This window comes from Coturnix japonica, chromosome 6 (genome assembly GCF_001577835.2).
Source record: "Coturnix japonica isolate 7356 chromosome 6, Coturnix japonica 2.1, whole genome shotgun sequence".
NCBI lineage: Eukaryota > Metazoa > Chordata > Aves > Galliformes > Phasianidae > Coturnix > Coturnix japonica.
In genome coordinates, this window is record NC_029521.1 from 31,101,892 (window position 1) to 31,127,496 (window position 25,605).

The 25,605-nt window shown below is 50.4% G+C and overlaps 1 protein-coding gene across 4 annotated transcripts in view; it reads left to right on the top strand.

The window, feature by feature from the left end:
• Window positions 1-7,728: 7,728 nt before the first annotated feature.
• INPP5A (inositol polyphosphate-5-phosphatase A) overlaps window positions 7,729-25,605 on the top strand; it is a 182,254-nt gene continuing 164,377 nt past the window's right edge. For 3 of the 4 annotated variants that reach the window (XM_015867550.2, XM_015867545.2, XM_015867546.2), the window contains exon 1: window positions 7,729-8,243. In XM_015867550.2, coding sequence (XP_015723036.1) covers window positions 8,169-8,243 — 75 coding nt within the window. In that variant the 5' untranslated portion in view covers window positions 7,729-8,168. The remainder of the gene's footprint in view (window positions 8,244-25,605) is intronic. The other variant, XM_015867547.2, reaches the window with a different exon arrangement.

A 25,605-nucleotide genomic window follows, 5' to 3' on the forward strand; every position in this document is an offset into this window, starting at 1 on the left:
CCCTCGCGGTGCTGCTCGGAGCGCAGCCAGGTGAGCGCCGTGCTGGGTGAGCTCGGTGCTGGCTGAGCTCGGTGCTGGCTGAGCTCGGTGCTGGCTGAGCTCGGTGCTGGCTGAGCTCGGTGCCGGGTGAGCTCCGTGCTGTGGAGCTCCCTCAGCTCCCCGGGCCGCTCTCGGCGCTGCGCCCGCGTCCTTCGTCCTCGTGTGGGCACGTCCTCGCCCCCAGCAGCCGCCCAGCCCCGCGCCGTTAGCAGCATTTGGCTTATTAACCTCGAGCGGTGCTGTCCTCCCTCAGCAATATGCAGGGCTCGCTTTTTCTTGTCTCTGGATGAGGTCAGAGGGTGCGTATTTATCCTGGCGCTGGAATTCTGACACCGTTTTTCCATTACCCGGCTGGAAGGAGGAGCCTCAGCCTCCCGCTCCCTCTTCCCCCGTCGCGCCCCGAGCGCTGCCGCTCTCCGTTCCCGCAGCGGAGCAGCCATGCGGGGCTGTGCGGGGACCGTGAACAGAGCGCTTTGTTTATAAACACAAGTGGGTCCGAGGAGACCCCGCAGGGTCCTGGAGTCTCTTCACACGGGGCACGGCTGCCTGCAGACAGGAGAGTCTGCGCTAATTGTGGGAGCTGTTAGTTCACGCGTTGCCTGAAAACAAGGATGTTGCCTTGCCGGACAGTTTTGTTTTCCTGCAGAAAAATTCTGCATAGGTGTAATCCTGAAACACTTCTATAAGAGGAACAGTAGAAGCCGAACTGCTTCTTACAGTATTTCCGTATTTCTAGTGCTTGAGGTACAGCCTGAAAACATCGCCAAGACAAACGTGCCTGTGTCAGCTGAACCGCACTGTGTGCAGTGCTATGGGATGGAGGTGTGGGGATATGAACAGGAGAATCGCAGCATCTGCACAACAGGTGTCACCCCTGGGGCTCTGTCAGCTCAGCGCTGGTTCCCTGCTGGTGATTAACTGCAGTTAAGGAGGGAATTTGCTGCTGTCATTTCTTTCACTTTTTAGTGGGAGAATGCACGATGTGAGGCATTTTCGTCTTTTAACATCCCATAAGGATGTTAAACACGCAATAACATCAAAGTGAGCAGCTCAATGGAATGCAGTGCAGGATGCAGCACTGGGCCCTCCCGTCTCCCTGCACCCTGGTGCTGTCAGCAGCTCGGGGGGGGCTCATTCTGCACTTCCGCAGTGAGGCTGCAGCAGCGCAGTGGCTGCAGAGCAGGGCTGCCCAGTGCTGGTGATTCACCGCAGCCTCTGAGCGTCAGCACTTCCTTGGTCTTTTGCAACACTTCAGATAAAAGCCTGGAACCTCAACCCGTTACAGCGAGGCAGTAATGAGCACTGCTGGAGTCACTCCTGGTTCCTTCTCATGCTGAACTCATCTTCCGTGGTGAAGTAATTTCTAAGTCTGACCCCTCTCCTCCCGTATTCCCACACTGTAAAGGATGAAGGTCAGTGATCTTTAGAGCCTGCATCAGGTCTGAGCCTTCTCGTTGGGTTCTCCATGACTGCACTGCAAAATATGCTACAGAGCAAAAACTCTTGGGCAAAGACAGTGGATAAATATGGTACACATTTAGCAGAAACATTTCTATATAGAATTCCATAGTGGATTGAACCTATTTAATGAGTTTTCTAGATTAAGCTGAAGTCTGGGGAATTTTTGTTATAATGCCACATCCCATAAAAATATCTGCAGTCCTGTGAGATCAGACACCGGATTCTTTTTTGTGTTGTACATTAGGTGACTGGGGAGCAGATTTTCTGCTCAAATGATATTGACACTGTGTGGTCCGCTCCCAATATGCTCTGTCCCTCAAAGCCTTCTTCATCCCAGAGCTGTGGTGTGGAGTGAAAAGGGCATGAACACCATGTGATGTGATGTGAAACAGAGAAGTGCCTGGTGTCAGGTGCCTGGGAGTTGTCTCAGCCATGGGGTGTCAGGAGCCCGACAGCAGGGCTGGAGGGGAGTCAACACTGAAAGGGTGGATAACAGCAGGACGAGGGGAAATGGTTTTTAGCTGAAGAAGGGAAGATTGAGGTTGGATGCCAGGGGAAGTTTTTTACTCAGAGAGTGGTGAGGTGCTGGAACAGCTGCCCAGAGAGGCTGTGGATGCTCCGTCCAGCCCTGGAGGTGTTCAAGGCCAGGTTGGATGGGGCCCTGGGCAGCCTGGGCTGGTATGAAATGTGGAGGTTGGTGGCCCTGCCTGTGGTGGGGGGTTGGAGCTTCACGATCCTTGAGGTCCCTTCCTACCCAGGCCATTCTGTGATGTGTGATTCTGTGACTCACGCACACACCCAGACTGCATCACAGTCCTTGCCTGAAAGTTCTGGGGAACACGGTGGCACAAATGGCACAGCAGTTGTTTCCTTGTGCAGCCCTGCTGGGATGCTCTCCCCAGGTAACGCAGCAAGCTGTGTCTGCCCGATGCATGGCCCACAGCAGCAGCACAGCACAGGTGTGTGCAGCACAGGGCACAGAGGAGCTGAGACACGGAGCAGAAGGGCATGGTGCTGCATGGGGACCAGAGGATGGGGAATCCTTCTCAGGCTCAGGATTGCCAACCTTCTGGGTCAAGGGTGAAACTATTTCACATCACACCTTCCTGTGCATCTCTGAAGCCATTTAACAATAGAGACCAGCCTTTAGCAAACAAAACAAGCCCAGAGGATCACCAGCAGAATAAGAGACACAAATCAAGCTGCAGTCATTAACTCTGAGTGATCTCAGCAGAGTGACTGACAATGAAGGAAATGAATGCAGAGCTGCCCTCAGTGTGCTCAGGGTGAGAGCCCAGCACAGCTCCCAGCAGCAGCAGCAGCCACGGTTCCCTGTCCCATCTGCTCCAGCAGTGCCTGCAGCGCGCTGCTTGCTGTGCACACAGTGTGCTCTGGCACGGCTCTGCCTCCAGCCCCAGCCTGCGGCCCCACTGCGTTTCTGCCAACCTGGGCTGCATGGCAGCTGCTGCATTTATTGAAGCAGGGGAAGAAGTACCAGCCGAGTCACATGCTGGCAGAATAAACAGCTGGTGCTGCAGCTCCCAGTGCTCTGGGATAACCTTTCCCAGTTCCTGCCGTTCGGAATGCCGCTTCCTGCCAGTGCTGAACAATGCTGGGAATGCCCCTCATGATTTCCTGGGGTACTGCCATCCCTGACACAGCCTGGAAGGGTTGAGGCCACTCAGCATGAAGCGAAGGTGTGTCACTGAATTCCTGCACCTGGGAAGGGGGCACCCACTGACATTCCTCAGCACCTGCTGAGTGCTGATGGGGAACAACGAGTGGATGTGAGCACGGCGAGGTGGTGGGTGGTGCGTTTCAGCACTGGTGACGGTGGGTCAGATTGATGAGTGCAGCACACGGGCTCCTGTTTTTTGCTGGCAAAAGCATGTAGCTAATGATGGTGATAATATTGAAAAACAGTGTTTTGTAGCTGAGAATTTGGTCTATCAAATAGTGTCATTGTGCTCCTTGTATCTATTTCTGTTTCCATGGAAATAAATAGGAGGCATTACTTTTGGATCGACCTGTGCAGCCCAGGACAACAACTCTTTACTCACTGTGGGCCGGGTGAGTCAGATGGTTGGACACCCGTGTTTCAGGGTTTCTCAAGTGCTTGCAATCATGACTGGTCATTAACTGAACAGTGAATATCTGAGTGACACCAGTCACGGCAGTGACACCAGTGATGGGCACTGGGAGCATTCCTTTAAGCACAGCCTCCTCCCAAGCAGTGAACAGCAGTGAGTGCTGCCCTGCTGCATCGGGGCGCAGTCAGACTCAGTCAGACACGGATCATGTGGCACAATGGGCGAATAAAATAATTGCAGGTATCAAATGCCAGCGGGTTACTGACAGCTTTCCCGCAGTGCTGCAGACCAGGTGCTCGTGGTGCTCATTGTGCAGACATCCCAAACGCCTCCGTGCAGCAGGACCATGAACCGCGGTAACTGCATCACCTCGGGCACTTTCAGACAGGGAAAGAGGCGATGCAGAGTCTGTTGTGTATCACGTGAAGCTCTGGGAGCTGGATGTGCTCATACGCGTAGGGTCATGGAGCGTCCAAGCTGGAAGGGACCAGAACATGACCTGGAAGCTGAGCAGCCTTGTGCAGGAGAGGAGCAAGGCGCCGCTGCGCCGTGTTGTGCTGCCTCTGCCGAGCCGTGCCGTGCCAAGCTGAGCCGTGCCGTGCCAAGCCGAGTCGTACCGAGCCGTGCTGTGCCGAGCTGTGCCGAGCCGTGCCGTGCTGTGCCGAGCCGAGCCGCGCCTTCAGCACCGAGCCCCGGGATAGCGGCGGGCAGCGCTGCGGGACATGGAATTCTGGTGGAGGGAAGAATCGATCCCAGCGATGAGCTGCGGGATCCCACTCGGGTCAGCCGTGTGCCCATGGCTGCAGTCCCGCACAGCCGGGGCTCGGCCAGGCACAGCCGCGCCGTACCCTGCAGGGACTGTCACCCGTGTGCTGCTCTGACAGCGCCCCGTCGCTGCTGAGGGGCAGCCGACCCTGCAGGAGGTGTCAACCCGGGTGAATGGGGAGCAAAGCGACATCACGGCCATCGTGTGCGGCAGCTGCCCCAGGCACTATACAAACTCCAGATGTAACACCTGCATCCCCGCGGGTGATTCAATGCAGGCACTGCACCCCCAGCCGGTCCTGGCCCAGGGGCATTGCACTGCATGGAATCCCGGTGCCCACAGCCCCGAGCGGGCACTTGTCCCTGTGCCACCCCAGGGACAGGACAGGGAACATCCGTGCTGAACCATTAACAGCCCAGTGTCTGTCACCCACAATTCCAGTGCTAACACTTTGCAGCTGTGCAGTCACAGCCTAATGCTTTAAATACAAATTATGGCCTAGGTGTGGGAATGTTAAAGCAGAGATCTCGCCTCACCCAGAGGCAGAATCAAGGCAACTCCCAGGGCTAGGCCTGGGAAGTGCTGGGACATGTTTCGGCCCTGCCACTGCCCACAAGCTGCTTAACTCTGAGGAGTCACTGCCCCCCTGGGAGGTGAAAACCAAACAGTACAAAGGACACTTTGAGATACGTGGGGATCTGAGCGATGCTGGAACACAGGTACTGAGGAACACCCTGACGTGCTGACATCATTGATGCCCTGTGGGGAGGTATTGCACCCTTAACACCAATGGTCGTCTCAGCACCAGTGCAATTTTTTGCAAGTTAAATGTGAAGAATGTTTCCATACCTGCACTTTCCTTCTTATTCCTATTAAGTGTTGGGCTTGATTATCCTAGAGGTCTTTTCCAACCTTAATGGTTCTATGACTCAAAGTCCCTGCAGTGGATGGGGTCTGTCAGGGGCTCACAGGCACTATGAGCCCTGTGGTCCCAAACCCTGCCCTTGGCCCTGGGCCAGAGGATGGAAGGCTCGGCCCCACCACCAGTGCACTGTGCCAGGAGTTGGGGCTCCCTGGCTGGGTGCTGGGGTAGCCCATAGGCCTCAGGCTGTGCCCTTCCACCCCCAGAGAGCCCTCAGCCCTCCTGGTGCCCTCATAGTAGTTATCACATTTATACTTAAGTAGCCACGATGTCAAAGACTGGTAGGAAAAAGCCTTCTTAAATGAGTGTGCAGTTGCTTGTTGTTTTCTTTTGTTTTCCTTGTAGAACTCCTTGCAATTCAAAACTGTCTTCCCACAAACGGGGTCATATAATGGATCCAGGTGTGCATGTAAAGCCACAACGTATTTTAAGAATATTTATGAAGTTTGGATTTTGAGGCTTCTTTCCTTAGAGTCCAAGCTCACGTAGTGTAAAGCAATACAAAATGGAGTGATACGTTTAAGAATGGTAAGAAACTGGCACTCGTATTTGGAGAGCTCATTGTGTGCTTCGTGAGCTGGTAGCAGTGCTGCTCACCTGCACTGATTTCAAACTCTGCAGCTCTTGTGCTTCGTGCAGAGCTGCTCTGGGCAGTGACTGCAGCAGCGGGCACTACAGATCTCTAAGCTGTGCACCAAATATCCCACCATGGATACCGAGCCATTTCATCTGTGAGATGTAACCGGGGCTGTGCTCTGCTTCAGATGTATGGCAGAACAACTTCAAATGAGCTAAAAGCAGAGACTGCGCTGGGCACAGCGCTCTGAATCCTGCCCGCTGCAGCCTGATGCCCTTTCATTGGAGATGTGCGATGTGTGCCTGCAGTGGGTCAGATCCCTGCTCAGCAGCTGGGGGGGGTTCCAGCCCTGTGCCCGTGGCTCCAGCAGCACAAAGATTCAGGGAGCAGCCGCCTGTGGGACGCTGCCTTGTTTCCAAGTGTGAACTGAGGGAAGCAGTGAGCACTCGGAGTCAGTTCCGTTATAGCCATGGTTTGTGCAGTCCAGCAATTACAGAATCGCCATTTAAAACCACTGAGATCAATCTGAGAACACAGCGGGTCCCTCAGGGCCACGAAGGAGCTTTCAGGCAGCGAAACATTACGTTACATGTAAGGATTTTAATCTGATGTAGGGGTTTTGTGTTTTGTTTCTCCTGCCATCGCTAAAAGCTCCTCACGAGGATCTAATAAAAGTGAAAGCCTATTGCAGAGCCATAAAGGCAGCGGTGACTGCGGGCTGTATCACAGCGGGGCTGTATCACAGCGGGGCTGTGTCGCCTCGGGCGCCGTTCCTGTTCCATCGCACCCGCCGGGCGCTGCTGGGGCTGAAGGAGCAGCAGAAGCGGCGGCTGTGCTCGGTGCGGGGGGACGGGCGGCGGGGCAGCACCAGCATCCGGCAGCGGCCGCTTTAAAAAGAGAACGATCTGCGCTGCTTCAATGGATTGTTCTAGTCAAGGCTGAGATGCGTTTTTAAGCGCGTCTTTTAGTCGTTGTCTTTAGTTTAGCAAGGACGCTGCTGTTAATATCCCGCACAGCGCTTTGAGGGGCGAGCTTTGCAAAGCTGAAGGAGTTGGTGATGATGAGATAATTAAACACGCTGATCCGACCGCCCCGTCCCAGCGCTGGAGCTGCCGGGGCTCCGGCGGGCTGAGCACGGCGATCCCATTGCTGAGCACGGCGATCCCATTGCTGAGCACGGCGATCCCATTGCTGAGCACGGCGATCCCATTGCTGAGCACGGCGATCCCATTACAGCTGAGGGGACACACGGTGATAGGTGATGGGACGCACACACAGTACCGTGCCCCAGTGGCGCAGTGGTTAAGGACGCCGCCTTGCAACACTGGGGCCCGTAGTTCGAATCCCCCCTGTGGCGCAAGTGGTAGAAGTGCCGCTCTGCAGCACAGAGGCTCGAATCCCGGGGGCTGGACTCGATGATCTCTAAGGTCCCTTCCAACCCGCACGAGACTATCACTATCACTGTTACTATTACGGTACAGCCGATGGGACACACACACAGTGATGGATGATGGGACACACACGGTACGGCCGGTGCGAGCTGCGCTGTGCCGAGCGCTGGTTTCCGTTTCTCGGTCGTTCTCAGCGCAGCTCCCCGCTCTCAGATCTCTCTGGGGTCACTGTGCGGGGCCACCCGCGCCCCGTTCGTTCCTCCCGGCCCCAGCTGAGCTGCCGCCCTTCGCCCCTCGGTGCCCCGCGCTGCTGCTCCGCGGCCGTTGCTGTAACTGACGGTAACTGACCGATCTCTGGCCGCACGTTGTGGCGCCGTGTCGCCCCTCGCCCCGCTCAGCCGAGCTCAGGCCGAGCCCGGGGCCGGGTCTCCCGGGGCCGCCGTTGCCCTTTTAAGAGCCGCTCGGCTCCGCTGTGACGTCGCGGGCGCAGCCCCGGCCCCGCCTCCCCCCCGTCCTCCCCCATCGCCGGGCAGAGCCGGGAGCCGCAGCCGCGCTCATCGCCGTCCCATTCCCGTCCCATTCCCGTCCCATCCCGGCTCGGCCCGTCCCGCCCCTCCCGCCGACCTGCCATGCGCCGCGGCCCGGCGCCAGCCTCCGCCGGCGGGAGCCGTCCCGGCAGCAGCGGGTGAGCGCCGAGCGGAGCGGCCCGCACAGCGCAGCCCGGCACGGCACAGCGCAGCACGGCACAGCGCAGCACGGTACAGCCGCAGGGCGGCCCGGCCCGGCCCCGTTGCGGTGCGTTGCGGTGCGGGGCGGATGTCCGCGGGCTGCACGCGGCTCCCCCCGCGCCCTGCAGCGCCCCGTGCCCGCCCCCGGGCTCCCCAACGCGCCGCTCCGCGCTTCCGCCCGCCCGCCCGGCGCCATGGCGGTGAAGGGGGCCGCGGCCGGCGCCGGGGTGCTGCTGGTGACGGCCAACGTCGGGTCCCTGTTTGACGACGTAAGTACCGGAGATGGGGGGGAGGTTCCGCTCCACCGCCCGCACGACCCCGCAACGGCGGCGGGATGGGATGGGTTGGGATGGGATGGGATGGGATGGGGTGCGGGCGGAGCGAGGCGGGCGGCGGGCGGGGGCGGTGCGGGATGGTCCCGGCTCCGGGGCCGGGACGCGGCCGCTCCTGTCCGGGCTGTTGGCGGCGTTGTGCCGGGGAGAGAACCCTGCAGCCGCGGGTGTTTGCGGCGCGCCGGGGGAGCGGGCGGCGGGGAGCGCTGAGCTGTGGGGCTGAGCGGGGAGCTCTGTGCTGTGGGGCTGTGCTGTAGGGCTGAGCGGGCAGGGCGGCGGTCGGGCTCTGGGAGCGGTGTCCGGGCTGCCCGGCGTGCCGCTGCCGTGGGGCACAGCGGGGAGCAGTGGGGCTCAATGGAGCACTATAGAGCACTATGGAGCGCTATGGAGCGCTGCGCTGCCCGCCGTGTCCCGCTGTGTACGGCCGAGCTGTGTCCAGCTGCCCGCAGCGCCCGGGGTCGCTCCCAAAGCATCTGCCCCGTGCTCGTGGTGGCCTCGAGGCCGCGTGTGGCGGCCCCGCGATGTGCCCGGCCACGTACTGACACGGGGCCGACCCGCAGCGCTGACATTAATCTCACGGCGTGGCACGGCGGGTTCCGGGCTGTCCTTTATTAGAGGCAGCGTGGTGCTGCTGGCATCCTGAGGGGAAGCGGAGCGGGTACGGCCATAGGGGGCCGCTTCTGGGCTGGGGGTCCTGGCACGTTGCTGGCAGCCCCTGCGGCTGGGGGAGAATGGGCCGAGCTGTCCCCTCCTGTTCTGCTGGGGTCCCCATTGTGAGCTGGGGATGTGGGGCACCTCTTTGTGAGCTGGGATCATGCGGTCACTCTGCAGCCCAGAGGGGCTTCAGCTGCAGGCAGGGTCTGGTGCCCTGTTAGCCCCACCTCATTGGGGCCATAGAGCTACACTGGGATTCTCTGGTCCATTTCCCTGTTCCAGCTGGCAATATGCATTTAATCCAGCTCCCCTCACTTGGTACTGAAGTTGCACAGTGCATCAGAACCTGTCCTACAGTGTGTCTGTGTGCTTGGTGCAGCCTGGGCTGTGGGTCCCTGGGTAGTCCTGCTCCCGTTCTCCCATCTCCCTTTCTCCTGACAGCCCCTTCCCATTGCGGGGCCCTCTGTTTGGTCTGAAGCAGGCTGCGTGCTGCTGCTGGGTGCTTCATGCTTGGGATACCTGCTGTGCAGGTGCCCCTCAGCTGGGACTGGTGTTTGACAGCAGAACAAAGTACTCCTGGCAGACTGGCTGCCTGGGGTGGATGCTGTCTTGCACGCCTGGCCTGGCCATACACTTACAGAGCCTGGGGATTCCTGGCTCATGATGTGTGCAGCCCTAGGGCAGCCTCAAGCAGTGGGAGGCACCGCTACTCCCCTACTGTGAAAGCTTTAGCACAGCGTTTCTTGGTTCTGTGGGGTTCTTCAGAGCGGTGTGTGTCACTGCTATGAGCATGGATGGGACCTGGTGTGTCAGCTGTGCTTGTCCCGTTGCAGGATGCTTCCTGCTTGTGAGCAGAAGTGCTGCTGCTGGGAGCAGGTGCTTAGTTCAGGTTACCTGTCGTTGCTGCTTCTTTCCTCCCTTCTCTTCTCTCTTCTTCCCTCCCCTTTTATATTTTTCCTTTATGTTTTTCCTTCTCTCCTTGTTTTCTTTGCTTCCTCCATCTGTGCTGCCCAGATGTCATGTTAACCCTTACATGTGCCTGGTGGCCACAGAACAAACCTGTTTGGCACCTCGCTGTATGGGATGTTACTGTGTGTGCCATGATTAGCCCCTTTATCCTGTCTCTGCTCTCCCCGGTTGAGGCAGGAGCCTTGGGCTGAGCACAGTTGGATCCATACCGTGCCCGCTGTGCCGTGTGGGTGCACCAGCCATCTATGGGGCTGCACGTGCTGGAGCAGCCCTCCTCACTGCTTGTTTAATGATCACATTTAGTTATTGGCGCTCGTGGCTGTATGTTCTGATGTAATAAAGGCTTGGCTGTTTCTGTTGGAGGAGGCAGATGGTGATCTTCAGAGTTCGGTTTCTCTTGTCTCAGAAGCACAGTTTGCTCCACTGAGCAGGTGAGGACACAACACAGGCAGGAGCACCTGGCAGCAGGGGCTGATCAAATAGATGCACCTTGGTAGCGTGGTAGTTCAGGTTTACGTGACTTCATTAATCCAAGTCATTCTAAACCTTTGGGTGTAGGTTTCTATGGTAAAGGTTTCAAATAATCCAGCAGGCTTAGCCTTATAAGCTCCTCAATTTCTGCTTGGGCTGGAAAGTGCTGCATTCAGACTGAGTCTATGAGCCCGTGTCAGTCAGGCTTCTGAACAAGTGGCATTGCCTCTTCGTACCTTCAATATGTGCAGGTCTCCACCTGGACGCAGTTATGGGGTCCCCAGGATGATCATAGGCAAGAAGTGCCACGATGACAAGGAAAGGTGAAGGCTCCAGCCCAGCTGTTGGTGTAGTTTTATTCATTAAATTAGAGGAGAAAGCAGCGTGGGGAATTGCTGTTTGCTGGCAGTGGGCTGACTGAAGTCTTCATCTGATACCCTGGATTAACCCAGGTTGCCTTGACTGGAGTGAGACCAAGTGGTTGTGCTGAGTCCCTCCTTTCTAATGCAGGGCACTGAGTGACCCCACACAGCTGGAGTGCTGCGATCCCTGCTGCTCCATGGCCGTTCTGTTATGATGTTAGGTACCCATGGATGTTACTGGTATTAAGTGATAAAGGTGGTGGCTTTGATGTTTTCTTGTATTTTATCTATTGTTTGTTTTGATTGTCCCTCCAGGAAGACTTTCCTGAATTCTGTGGAATATTTCAAATGCATTAGGATGGAAAATGTATTATTCAGGTTTGGATTTCCAAGCAGGTATCAGTACCAGAGCGCTGCAAGTTAAAGCACCTTCTTCACTTCAAGTCAAAGGTCCTCTATTGAGCAGAAGACCATGCGTGATTCATTGTGATTGTTGGTTTTATTGCTGTCAGTTTTGCGTGCACACCACTGATCAAACAAACTTCAGTTTGTTTGCCTTTCTATGGCAGAATCCCAGATAAATGCTTTTCTCAGTAATGTCCGTGCTGAGCCTTGCCACAGAAGGCGGCTTTTCCAGATATGCAGCAATATTGTGAACCTGCTTATGGCCCTGCTCTGGGAAAGCAGAAATAGAGCCTGGGAGATGTGGCACCAGTTTGTAGCTTGCAGCTCACACCGTCTGTAGGTGGTAGTGACAAACACAAGAGATGTGTGCTCTGGTGCTGGCGTCCCAGCGTGCAGCACTTGGTTGCTCCAGCTCAGCCGTGTCCCTGCATCCCGGTGCTGTGCAGGAGGTCACTGCGTTGCTGCTCTGCAATGTGCGGGTGAGGTGTGGAGCAGGACGGGTTCTACTTCAGGTGTGAAGGAGCTGCAGGAACACATGCAGCTGTGCAGCAAAGTGATGTGTCAGTGTGCATTCACATGCATCTGACACTTAAAAGGTTGTTTGTAATTGCTGGAGAAGGTTGGAGCAATGCACGGACAGCAGAGATTGTTTTTTTTTCTCCACCAGAGTTGTATGTTTAAAGTAACATTTTCCTTGTCTGCTAAAAAGAAAAGATGCTGTGACGTAGACTTTTTACAGTCCTCCAAGCAAGTGGGTTTTCATTAGGAGTCTGCAAAGTGTTCGCCTCCCTTGAGCAGGAAATTCAAAGATTATCTTGCAGGCCATCTTTCCTTTCATTGTGATCAAGTGATGATTAGCAGCAAGAACACTTGTTTGCAGGAGGAATTAATACAACGTGCGTTATATGACTGTAGCTTTCTGTTGCTGTGGTGGGGTGGGGTGGGCAGCCCGCTGCTCGCTGGGTTTCTATGCACTGCTGACATATCAGGATAGATAATCAGGTAGATTCAGCTTCTAGAGCATTTAACTGCAGAACTACATGTCAGGAGTGGGATAGCACAGCAGGGTGCTCTGTGTGTGCTCTGTTAGTGTATCAGTTTGTACTCTCATGCTCATGAAGGTGATATTTCAAAGGTTCTGTTGCTTTTTTCAAAGTCCTCATCATTATTTTTCTCACCACAGAATTTGGCTTCAAAGGCACTTCCACGCAGAGCACCAGCCAAGCCCTCAGATCTCGTGTTTTTTCTAAAGGGCTGATTTGCCATTTATTCACTTTTTTTTCTCCTTTCCTGTCATTTGTTTCATCACGCTGCTCACATCTCCCACCTCCTGCAATGTATTCTCTCATCACCTCCAGTGGCTTTTCCCCCTGTGTGTACTTGCCTCTCCCATATAACTCTCACCTTGCTGCTCATTTAAGTGTGGGTGTCTCTGAGAAGAGCCGCCTGTTCTCCGCAGTGATTCCACCTGGAAAGCGAAGCTGCTTGCACTGGATGTGTTGTTTGTTACCCCTGAGGACAGGTGCTGTACCGTGCAGCAGGGATGAACGTGGCCAGAGCGACCTGATCTCCTGATGCACGTTGCTGGCCCTGGGGACAGTGGGCCCGGAGCAGTGTCCCACCTGCAAACCCCAGCTCAGAGCAGAGCCCTCAGACCACCCTGCGGTCATTCAGTCCTCAGAGACCCACCATTAACATGAAGAAAGTGCAGTGGTTTGCTGATGCGTGTATAGGAACCATGCAGGTCTCCTTTCTGTGACGTAGCAGTGTGGTGTGCTAACTGGTGCTGGATTTAGGCTGTTCAGGCATCTCTGTAGCATGGGCTGTGAGGCATTGAACGAAGCACAAGCTGGGAACCAGGAGAGCAGTAAATGGCAGAACCTGTTGCTGCGGATCATGTGGGGACGCTGGTGATTGACAGAATTCAAAGCACTTGTGTGAGTGTTACGGAGAAGCATTTCTGGAATTGCCTGGATCTCATCAGTTCTTCAGAAGCACTTGTAGCAAGGGCTTCCACTTCTGCCTCCAGGCAGGCAGTATTTTGCAGCTGCTGTTGGGCAGTGGGTCTGCAGGAGCTGGGGCTCTCTTTGCATTCAGCCACGAGCACCCTCATAGCACCAGCTGCATGCGCAGCACCCGGCCCCTGGCTGCGAGCTGGGGTGCCGTGATTTCCTCTCTGAAGTTTGGGCTCCAGTGTGGCTCTGTGGGAGCAGGGGAACACCTGGCTCCTGGACAAGACCCAGGGTGAAGATTCTTTCCCACTTATTTGAAGGAAGGCAGAGAAGCATCACATGTTGATTTCAACACAGCTTGTATGGGCATGTATCGCGTTTTATTGCTGCACAAGTTCTTGGCTAAACAAAGGATCAGTTAACACAAGCTGTATGAACCTCCTGTTTAGTAAGAGGTTTCTGTGGCTTATGCAAGCGCAAATGAAGTCAAAGTTAGCTCTTCAAATAGGCTTAAAAATAAATAAATCTGAAGAGCCGCAGGAGTAAAAGCTGGGAAGGATGTTCTGCCTCAGTCTGACTGTTATGAGGTTACAGAGGCTGCTGTAGAACAGTGAGTAGTGTCGCCTCTTTCTTGAAGGTTCAGGCATTCTTGGGAGTCTTTGCTGACACCTCAGGGCAGGCTGGTCACAGGGAACGTGCTGTATCTGAACATGGTTTGTACGGTGCGTGAGGTGGAGCTGTCTCTGCTTGTTCTCTGCTTGCTTTTTTCACTTCCCATTACATTCTTGAACAGAAATTTGTGTTGCCTTTGAATATTGGCAAGGCAGTGGGTTGAGTTCTCCCGAGCCGTGCTGTTAGTGCTCTGAGAGCTGCAGGAGATGCGCAATGAGCAGCGGGCAGCTTTGGGAGCGCCAGGTAATTCTGGATTCTTTCAGTCGAGTCTCCCAAGTGAGCCTGTGGGAGAGCGCTGTTGGGTATTTTGCATTGGTGATGTGGCAGGCTCTAATTTTAGAGGCTTTTCCAGTCCCAGTGGGAAAAGCAAAACTCCTTTTCCCATAGGAATGTCTCAGAAATGCACGATGAACTTCTTCTGGCAGTGCTTATGTGTTGACCAAGCATTAAAAGAAATAGTTCAAAGTGACCTGAGGGAATTCTGTATTCATTGAGTACCACCAGCCAGCATCAAACTATACCTGCATTACTTCAGTATTGTTTACTTAGGGAAAGAATTGCAACTTACCATAGTGCTGACAGGACAGCAAAGACCTCTGTGTGTGATGTTGGGACTGCGGCTCTCATTGTAAGTTGCTGTGGAGGATTTGCACAAGCAGGGTTCTTACTGATAAGCACATGGGCTGTTTGTGTCCACAACTTCACCATTTAAAGTGTTCTTTGAGAAGATGTCCATAGTAAAAAATGTCTGTCTAGAATTACTATCACTTTTTTTTTTACTGGAGGAAGAAATGGAAGAACTTGTTTGTTTGTTTTGTTTTAAACTTCAAATGTTTCCAGACACACGGTCTAGTAAAGAACTGCGTGAGGCTGTATGTGACAAACCCGCTTGCTTGGGAGGGTTGGATGTGACCCAAAATCCACTGGACACCTACAGCCAGCCTGTTTGCACAGACTGGCACTGTTGTTTTTCTGGGCTGAAACAACAGACTTTATCCAGGCTTGGCTGACTGCGGGGCTCTGCAGCCGATTCTCATTTGTTTTGTGAGATAACAGTTTTTAGGAAGAAAAATGCAGCAGAACCTTTCTCTGGCTTTCCTTACTAAGTACTAAATTATGTGCAGTTTGTGGCTGCTGCACCTTTCACTTGATCTCAACAAAGATCTTTAATGTAATTTATAGGAGCCAGCGCTGTGAAGGTCCGTTTGTTCTCATGGGCTGCCAACACCATTGTCGTCTTCAGTTCTGCAGTTCTTGTATGGAAACTGGGCTCTGTGTCTCACAATGGCAGGGCTGGTACGCCAGGGGAAGGGGTGTCCTTGACTGAGTACTGAGTTCTGGTGCAAGACTCACTTGTGTGGGTTGCTCACAGGGCGGACTTTTGCCAAGCAAATTGCATATACATACTTCTAACTTGTGTGTGAAAACCATTAAGCAGGTTAAAGAAAACAACAACCCAATAAACCTTTTTGCTTGTTTGTTTTTAATATTTGGAGCAGTAAGGAAATATCATTCTGCTATGCAAATTGTCTTCCTCCTTGGAGGTCTTCCAAAGCCATCTGAACGTGGTGGAACAAGAACCTGCCCTGGGAGAACCTTGGGCAGTGGGTCCCTGGGGGTCCCTCCCAACTCAACCAGACTGACCCAGTCTGACTCTGCCATAGGAGCTCACTTTTCTTTTTTTTAATTCCTTTTTTTCCCCTCTTGTTTTGCTGCTGTCAGAGCCACCCGCTGTTGCTTTCCATCACTGGTGGAAGACCGCCTGCTTCTTAGTTCATCTTTTTGTGGCAGATCGTCATTGCCTTTTTATCTGCTTGTCTGTTATGGCCGTACCAGTTTCCTGGTTCTTCATCTCCTTTCCTGCAGGGCTGTTCTTTCTTGTCACGCCTCCATGGCTTGGCTGGGCTTCACGTGTCTCCAGTGACGCTTTTCTAGAAAGCACGGATCCTTGTGCTTGAGATCAGCCCCTATCTCTGTGAGCGAAACAGGTTCCTGGTTCCTGGTCACAGGAGAACTTATCTCTGCAGGGAGAGCAGTGCAAGTCATTAACTTTGGCTTGTTCTGTGTTTCTGGTGCAGTCTGGGATGTGCCTCAGCCCTTGCTTGCTGTCTGTCTGGTTGGGTGCTTTGTTTTAGTGGCTGCTGAGCAGTGATGCAGCTTCATCTGTAATGGTTTCTTTGCAAACCTATCTTGTATTCCACCCACACAATTGGCAAGACATGGCAGCTGAAAAAATCCTTGTATATTTATGCTTGTTGTTAAGGCTCAACTGAAATAACACACGTCCAGATTTCAATTTTTGTTCACTGTGTTCATTTAGTTTGCAGTGGGGTGAGCAAAGGTATGAAAAATGGGCTCAAATTCCTCATGAAGTTTTCCTTGATAGATTTGTTTTTTCTTTCCCTCTCTCTAATTTCCAAAACCCCACTATTCCTACAGAATGTTTATATCCCATTTTCTCCCTCCCATTCTGGGATGTGAGACTTGTATCCCTGTAGAAGACTTGTGTGCCTATAGAAATGTGGAAGTCTTTTCTGTCCCAACACTACCCAGCCTGCAGCCAGAGTAGGGGCCTGGCAGGGCTGCCTTCGCCTGCATGTTAATGGAGTTTGGCATTGCAAGCAGCCAAATGTCTGGGCTGTTTAAATCATGCTCTGCACAAACTTGTGGAGTCCAGTGATGCTGGTGTGCTTCCCTTGCTAAATGTCTGTCCGGCGTGGTTCTCAAAAGTACAGCTGATGGAGCCCATAGACCTTATCCAAATGCTTTGCAGGGTGATGTTAGTCTGAAGGCTGGAATCCATGTACTTGAAGACAAAGGCTGCCCTACTTCCCTGCAAACTTCAGGAAGAACACACTGCTTGGTCAGCTTAGATTTTTTTTAAGGCTTCTTATGCTTTGTGCTAAACCTGAACCCTCTGAGTCCGCCTTTCAGTTCTGATTTGGTTTTTGTTTGCTTGAAGAGGTGATGAAGCACTGCAGCCAGAATGTCATTGTAGGTGACTGAGAGGGTGAGAGCAGTGGATGTGCAGGGCTGACTGACAGCTGATGAGCATGGAGCTCTTCCCAAAACCAAGTGACAATGAAGGTGTGTGATGGGAAGGGATCAGGGAGCAGAGTGGCTCTTTCACTGCTGTGCTTTTCAGTGTAACTGTCACTTAAAGCATGACTGGATCAGAGACAAACTAATTGAGAATCTGGAGATGTGGTCACAGTGTGGAAAAATATTTAAAAATGAATATTCATCTTCTGTATCTTTTCAGTTGTTTCATAATGTGAACTAGACAGCTGCTATTTGTATTTACAGTAATTATGCAGTATAGTTGGAATGCACAGCATGTGTGAGGACCAGCAGCTGGGGCTGCTTGACCTGGGGCTTCCTGGGAAGGTGGAAGACAAGCTGAATGAATGTGTGAGGAAATCATATCTATGCTTTTTAACTCTGGGATGGTACCAGGGTGACTTTATCAGCCTAAAACAACTTTCTTCTAAACATCCACGAACCAAGTGATCTGCAGGGAAATTGACTTCTGAAAAACATGAAACGAAGTAAGAGCTGGGAAGTCATAAAGATACATACAGAGCCTGTATGGTTTGTCTGCTCAGACAGTGGGATGGAGCTGTTGAAATAAGGCTTGCAGCTTCACCCTTGCTGCAGTTTCAAAAGCTTTCTCTGAACTGCATCTTGTTGCTTTCCTGTCAGTGTGGGGGGTGTTAATAGCGGGTGTATGATGTGGATGGTCTGAAAGAGATCTGCAGAAATAGTTCTGAAGCTGGTGCTGCTCTGTGCGCTTACATCCAACTTCAGTCTCTTATTGCATTTTGGTAGTGGAAGGTATTGCATCGGCAGCATTGCACTTGTGCTGAGCTTCACCAAAGGACTGGGCAGCAGAATTTCATGCTTCCTGTCGTGTCTTGGCCGAATCCATCAGTGACCAGTGTTGGTTATTTCTGGAGCTTAGAAACACGGCTCTATTTTCCAGTTGTGATGGTGAACTTCTCCTCGTGCACCTTGTCTCTTTTCTGAGATTGGCTGATGTGCAGCTGTGTTATGGGACTGTTTCTGAGGGTTGCTGTAAGACCTCCCAGCCATTTAGAAACCTAAAGTGGGAGCAGTGCTTAGTATTTGTGATTATTGGAGCTCATGGAGACATCTGCAAGCCTGGTGTAAGTCCAGTTTGCAGGAATAAATGGTGGTGTCTCCTGGGAGGACACAGTTTCACTGCAGGGAAAACAGCGTGCTGATAAAGTGGGCATAAATGTGTTGCCTGGTCCAGAACCTGGAGCACAATTAACTGTTTATTTAGTGGAAAAATGCAAAGCAAATGCCAACAAATGTGGCACTAACAAAATGCATTTAAATTTCCTCTGTACCTGACAAGTAATTGCTGTGTGCTCAGTTAGCAGAGCCATAGGAACCGTAGGTGTCTTGTCCTTGGAATATTTGTTTTGTATTTGTAGAGTCTGTTCTACACTTTTGGCCGTGTTTGTTATTTTAGTAACCAGTTGTTTTGCTTCCATAATATAACTGAGAAGATACAGAGTTTCTTCAGTGAATGGCGGCGCATCAGTGAGGTGCCCTCCAGCCACACCAGCACCACAAACCCTGGTTCCCTTCTTTGCTTTGATGGGCTTCTCCAACATGATGCCTCCCACCTCCTGTGCTGCAGCATTAGGGATGTCCACATTAAAGATGCCTAATGCTGGTTTGCAGGAAGCCAGTGCTGTTTGTGGGAGTCTGGAAATGGCCATGTGGGTGTTTCTAGTTAATAGCATTAAATACTGTAATACTTGTTAAGTAATTCCGCAGCTCAGCAGGCGCGCTCGTACAGATGTAAATGCAGCTGTCTGAAATGGCCTCTGTCCTGACTGCCTTATTTGGGAGAGATTTGCTGATCACTGTGATAAATTGCAGGCACAAAAAAAGGCCTGCTTTCATTTTACAGTGCTTCAGACTTTCACTGGAATTTATTGCAGCATCTTGTTTGTTCCTCTGAGTGTTCTGCATACATGGTGCTAGCGGCGGATTTAGCCTTAAAAAGCAGCAAAAGGTTTTTAACTATTTCTGTTCTACCTGGGCTTCACTGCTTTGTTTAGCTGAAAGTTCTTTGGGATGTGTTCTCCATCCTCTGGACAGTCCCATCTGTCAGCAGCAGGTGCTGTTGTGGAGCACTGGAGCTGATGTGCAAATGACAACAGGCCTGTGGAACTGAACCAAGTACCTGCTAACCTCACCAGTGGCACAATATTTCTGGGTAGCATATCTGGGAATCAGTTCCCCCCCAGGCTTTTAAAACAGAGTGGGTTATTTTAAGACATTCCTTAAACTAATGTTAATATTCTCCTAATTTTTTTGAACTTTGCAAATAGCTGAAGAGTACAAATTCCACATGTGGTTATCTTCCTTTCTTTTATCTGACTTGTATTATTTATGTTGGTGCAATGTGAATAGCATTTATATTGAACTTGATCCTTCCTGCCAGGGCAGAAAGTGAACTTTATCACATCCATTCATTTAGCAAGTAAAAACATTAGAGTGTTTGGTTCCTTGATTTGTACATCTTCATTGTTCCTCGATGCTATTCAGTGTTTTCAAAGTACCAAATCTTACCGTATTCAACACGGATCCATCCAGAGGTCAGGGCAGGGGAGAGAAGCAGATTGCAGAGTTTCTGAAAATACAGGTGGAAGGATCATTGGATGTAATGACTTGGGCAAATTCTGTGTGACTACATGTGTGTTTGTGTAGTATTTAGGTTTAGGTCATCCCTAAATCTTAAGCGGCTCTGCCCAGCTCCATGGCTTGAAGGTGTGACATGAATATGCAGGGATACTTTTCTGTGGAACAGTTGAAAAGGATTAATGCAGTTGCTTCCATTTCTTACGTGATTTACTGGGTATCATTAAATACCACAGGTGCTGTGGGACAATGTACAATGTAAGGCTGTGATACGAGGGTAGAAGCTTGTGGATTTGTAACCTGTCTGGTTACTGTGTAAGCCATTACCTGCAACAGTAGTTTGTCAATTAATGTGTTCTGATGGGAGATTTTGTAAGCTAAAGGCACGTAACTTCAGCTGACCCGCTGTATTTTCAGTCTGAGTGAAACAAAAAGCGTTTTCCACAAATCTAAATAGTGAACCAAAAATAGTTATTTTCAGAGACAGCTCAAAACTGGGATGAAGAATGAGAAGAAATGTATTATTCCGGAAGAGAGCTGCAAGTGTTTGGGAGAATCTTTGTGTGAATTTTTACCCCCTTACTATAGCCTCACAGGTGATGTTCTCCTATATCTGCAAATATTTATTGGATGACATGACTGCATATTTTAAACAAAGTAAAGCTCTTGATGAAACTCAGTGTAAGTTTCCATATGGAAACTATGTCAAACATAATCAAAGCAGACATGCAAAGCTTTAACAGTTATGCTTAGTAAATCCTTTATAGTTTTGACTTGTATTTGTTAGCCATTAATATGCCTTTTTTAGATACTCCCTGAAGAATGACTTCTTCATCTGGAAGCTTATTGGTCACTGTAGAGAGACTTGTGAAAAGAATCATGATGTGGTTTCTGGTTGTAAGGGACTTGCCATGTGTGTTCAGAACATTGCCATTCCTTTCCTATACTCCATGTGAGCTTCTTTAAAGATGTAATGAAATTTGGATACCATTCATAGTGTTTTTACAAATAATAAGTCTTTTCAGTGGGTCATACAGGTAAAGATGTGACTGGCTGGCAGCACTGCACATAGGAGGGGGTTGGAACTGGGTGGTCACTGTGGTTCTTTTCAACCCAGGCCATTCTGTGATTCTATGACTTCAGCTTAATAGTGAACGCAAGCTTTAGTGGACTGGGGACAACTTGTGAAGAACTGTGCACCGATGTAAAGTTAGTGGTGCGGTATCCTTGCTGTATTTTGTTTGTCTTCATCAGGTGTTGTGGCGTGCCATGAGGAAATGGCCTGAGGTCACACCACAGGATTTTTGGATGTCTGAATATTGTTGTGTACAGAGTGGATGTGCACTGGGCTGTGCTGCCCAGGGCAGCAGCGGAGCCCACATTGAGCTGTGTGGAAGTGGTGCTTGGGGACATGGTTTAGTGGTGGGCTTAGGTTGGGTGATGGTGGAGCTGAGGGATGTTAAGGATCCTTTTAACCTAAATAGTTCTGTGATTGTATATAGGCTGGATGCAGCCTATCTTCAGGCCAAGGCTGTTATCATAATTTAGCAAAAACGTGAGAGTAGGCCAGCTTACCACTCATTGCTTCACGTTTTGTATGGGGGTATGTGTGTATGTTTGAGATAAATATTAGCTACAATTTTATATAGTAGATAAAGCTGAGATGTCACAGACTAACAGCAAGTTGCACGTTAAGTGGCAGGATGCAGTGTCTGTTAACACAGTAGATCAGGCACGTCCAACCCGCAGCCCACCCCCTCAGATAAAGAAAGAAATAAACCATCCATTTGTGTTTGTGACACCGTTTTCAGTTGATATAAATACATGACCCGCATATTGTCAGATGGGATGCATAGAGTTGCAGTCAGATCTTCAACTCAGAAATCTGATCACATCCCTTTACGGGCCTGCTGTAAGATCCCTCTGAGCAGAGAGAAATACAGAATCACAGGGGTTGGAAGGGACCTCCAGAGATCATGTTATGTGTTTTCCTGGGATTTTTACCCTTTTCCTGCTCATAAAATATATGGATTATGAGGGGAGATGAGTGCTCTGCTGACATTCTGCTGGACAAATCTCTGCATAGCAGTGTAGGGGATAGGTGGGTATGTGGCATGTTTCTGAGGCCTACTTCTCCTTGTACAGTTTTTATGGGTAGAAAACAAGCTCTTTCAGCTGAAGGTCATTTCTTCTTCCCAGCAATTTGGAAATGATGTCATGTCTGTTATTTTTATCATTCTTCTTTCCCCTTTCTGTCTTTCTTTCCAGATATGAGGAAGTCTTAATTTGTAGAGAACTTCTTATTTCTTCTTAGAATAGTCAGAATGGGTGGATCAGAGCAGGTCTGGTGGGCTGTCCAGGGCTGCATTTCCAGTTCATCCTAGGACGCAGGTCTCTGCGATAGGAAGTACCAGTGACTGCAGGGGAGGTGGGGTCAGAACATTCCCAAGAACACCCGCGAGGCCAATAGATAAGTAGCTCGATGGCTCTTTACAAGCTCACAGGCAAGAGAAAGCGCTGAGAAGCCTTCCTTGTTGCTGACAAAGTGAAGAGTGAATTGGACTTGTCCTACGAGACATTCCTGATATTGGAGACATACCGCTTTCTCAGATACCTGGCCAACATGTTTTATTCACAAGTTCTGGGTTAAACTTGTGTTCACATTTGGCAGCACATAGCCCTTGTGAAGCTCTTCAGCGTTGTTTCCCCTTTTTCTGTAGCAAAGCACATGAATTTCTTTGTTTGATCATCTTAGTTCTTATCTCATGTGATTAATTTCCAGACATTGCAGGAGCCCAGGATGGTGATGATACTTCCAGCTTCCTTCGTGTCTGTTTTTTCTCAACAACTGATCTGCTGTGAATAGGAATATTTAATTTATTAACGCTTCTACTGCCAGTCTGTAAGGATGCGGGTGAAATTCAGCATAGCCTGGCTGTTCCCTTTTGAACCTGTGGAAGCTGTCACAGAAGTTTTGTGTGTAGCGAGGAGAATGAGAAATGCTAAAAATAGGAGTTTAAATTATTGAAGATTGAGAATCTTAACTGAAACGGAGCTGCTGGGTTTGTGGAGTCTGCAGGAATATGGAACCTGTTGCATCATATTCTAACTATTATAGATGAAACCAAATGATAGATGAACTTGAAGATTTCTGTTAAGGATGCATTTAAATGAATGGTTCTAGAGCTCCATTTCAGGAATCTTGGCTTTTGCCTTTCGAGATAAATGATGTTGCTGTGGGCAGCATGCAAACCATTTGGAAACCCAGTAAAGAAAGAACACTTGAGACAGTACCCTGTGTAATTGTATTGGCTGTTCTTCCATGCAAAGCAGGCGTGTTGCAATAAATGCACCAGCAGGTGTGACCTGCCTTGAAAATATCAGTTGTGCTTCTCCCTCCTGTGTTCAGTGTTTGTTACCATTGGCTTTTTAAATGCAAGAGAAAAACTCCCCTTTTTGCTATGCACGGGATATGCAATTATATTATCAGTAGACCTATCAGGAATTCATAAAATTGTGTTTCTGTATTAATGTTATTTTGTTTAGGCAAGAAAATGTCAACTGTGCTTTTTGTGCTAGGAGAATTTATTAAAATGACCTCTGTTGTTATCGATTACCTCCTTAAAACTTTGCTAATTAAAAGTCTTATGAATTTAGGGCGTCTTTTAAAACTAGGCCCGGTAAATGGAGATAATGTTTTTCTTTCTCTGAAGCTCAGAGCTCAGACGAAGGCTGTCATAGTGGAAATGCAAATTCATGGCCTGAAGCAGTGATGGAGCACCTGGTGGAAGGCCGGGCCAGCCCAGGGGAGCTCAGGTGTGAGCAATGCAGCTGAGTGACTGGATGGATGGAGCTGGGATCCTCCCCTTCTAGACCTCACATAAGGGCTGGCAGTGGAGGTGGGGGCATCTTATTGGAGGTCCCTGTATACCTGAAGCCTTCCAAAGGTGAGCAGCTCCTTTATTGCTGTGCCCACAGCTGTTGTATTTGAGTAAATCTTCACTCACTGCAGCATAGACCCTTGCTGCTCTGCTGTTTTTGCTGTGCGTTTTGGCACATTACAGATGCCTCTGAGGAAGTGCGGAGAGGTGAGATGTTAGATACACGTGCTTAACTGTCAGGGTCCCTGAGTGGAGGAGAGGGTGTTTGACTTTATATTCACCTGCTTTGTATACTGAAAATCAGATGGTTTGTTATTTCCAAACCATTGTCGCCTACTTCTGATGTGGTGTTTTGATATCAGTTCCTGAGAGCTGAACTGCAAGTCTTTCTGTTAAAGCTGTTCAGGGAATACATTAATCATAAATGTTTTTGTGGGGCTTTTTTCAGTGATAATTTTTGTTTGTTTATTTTCATTTTGCTTAAGTACCTTCTTATTTTGAATGTCCAAGTTCTTACACTGTACCAGTTTTCTTAGTGTTTTCCCTGCTGTTTGCTTATCATTAGGGAATAGGACTGCAGTTTTCAAACCCTGTGCTGAAACAGGACAGCTCTTTCAGAAATGTACCCGTGATGTTTTCTGCTTTGAACTCTGGAGAAGTTCTATACAGGTTGTTGTGTTCAGGGAACAGAGCCTGTTGCATTGGTTCTGCATTGTTGTCCCTGTCTGTCAGCAGTATTGCTGCCTTTTGGAAACGTGGGCGTTGTGTTGAGGGACGTGCTTTAGTGAGAACTATTAGTGAGTGGGTGGTTGCACTGGGGGATCCTGTGGGTCTTTTCCAGCCTTGGTGGTTCTATGAAATTGCTGTAACAGTGGGGTAAGAAATCAAATGGGTTCTGTAATTGTGGACTTGTCTCTCAGGATTAACTGCTTGTAAGGAAGGTCAGGTATTAACGTACCAGCACTAATAATGCTTTATGGAGTATTATGAAGTAGACTGTGCTGAGGTTGGAGGAGCTGTGGGGTAGGAGGGAAGGGCTGGGGGCTGTGAGCAGTGGGGTGGTCTCCATGTCCCTGCATGGATGAGCCCTGAGGCATCTCCTGGCAGCGATGGGCAGCTCCAGAAGTGCGAGGGGTGGGAGCTCTGTGGTGAAGGCCCCATCCTCACTATGCAATCCCTCACAGCGCCTCTCTGCTCGTCTCAGTTACTCAGACCGGTTTCCCTCCCAGGGGAGCTGCATGGGAATGTCTCTGTGGTAACCGCAGCTCTTCCTTAGATGGCAAAGTAATTTTTAGAAAATGAAGTATTATTAGCTTTTCCTAACTGTGTTTTAGCAGCTGGAAAAGTGGAGGAGCCAAAAGCAGATTGGTGAGCATCCGTCTTGACTGTGAGCCTCAGCAATGGCGAGTCTTTCCTTAGATACCCTCTGGCTACCTATTCACTCTATAATTACAACTATACCCTTGTGTTATTCCAACTATACAGCAAGTCATAGAAGCATGTCTGGGAAGGGTCAGTTGCCTTTGTGTTCAGATCAGTTCTCAGGACTGAACACCCATTAAAGGCTGGAGTGTGTCTCACTGTGGGAGTTTGTTCAGAGAAAACAGAAGCTGTGCTCCTTCCAGTGTCAAGTGGAAACAATCTGCATCTTTTCATAAACAACGTATAGGAAGGAATGGATTTTTTGTATTTGAGAGCCTGTTGAAAGTGAAGTGAAAATATAGTGGCATGTTTCCATAGCTCCAGCAGGTGTGGAGTCAGTGACTTCATTGCACTTGTGTTGATAAGTATTTGCCGGTATATTCACAGTATGGTCGAGGTTTGGTCAGTGTAAGAACAATACTGCTTTTCTTCTTTGGAGCTCTGTTCTGCAGGCAGCTGTGTTTAACAGTGCCCTTCTGTTCTGCAACTGCAGGACCTTCAGGATCACCTGGATCCCACTGCTGGGATGGGAGTCTGCCCTAACACAGCTGACTGCTGGCAGCACTGGAATTCATTGCTTTACAGCCACGTGCTGCTTTCAGAGCTCAGTCAGGGCCAACAGCTTCAGTTCTTTGTGGGCTTTTTTTCTATGTATATGGGCACACCTCTCCTTTTGTGGGGGTGAATTTGCAGTTGATAATTGGAATTCAGATTGGTTAGATCAAGTTGCTCCTCTGAGGACCATTTCTATCAGCCCTTAGCTAAGCACTCGTGACTAATTCTATGTATGTGCTAGGAATCTGTCCATATTTAGGTTAGGAGAATCTGCTTC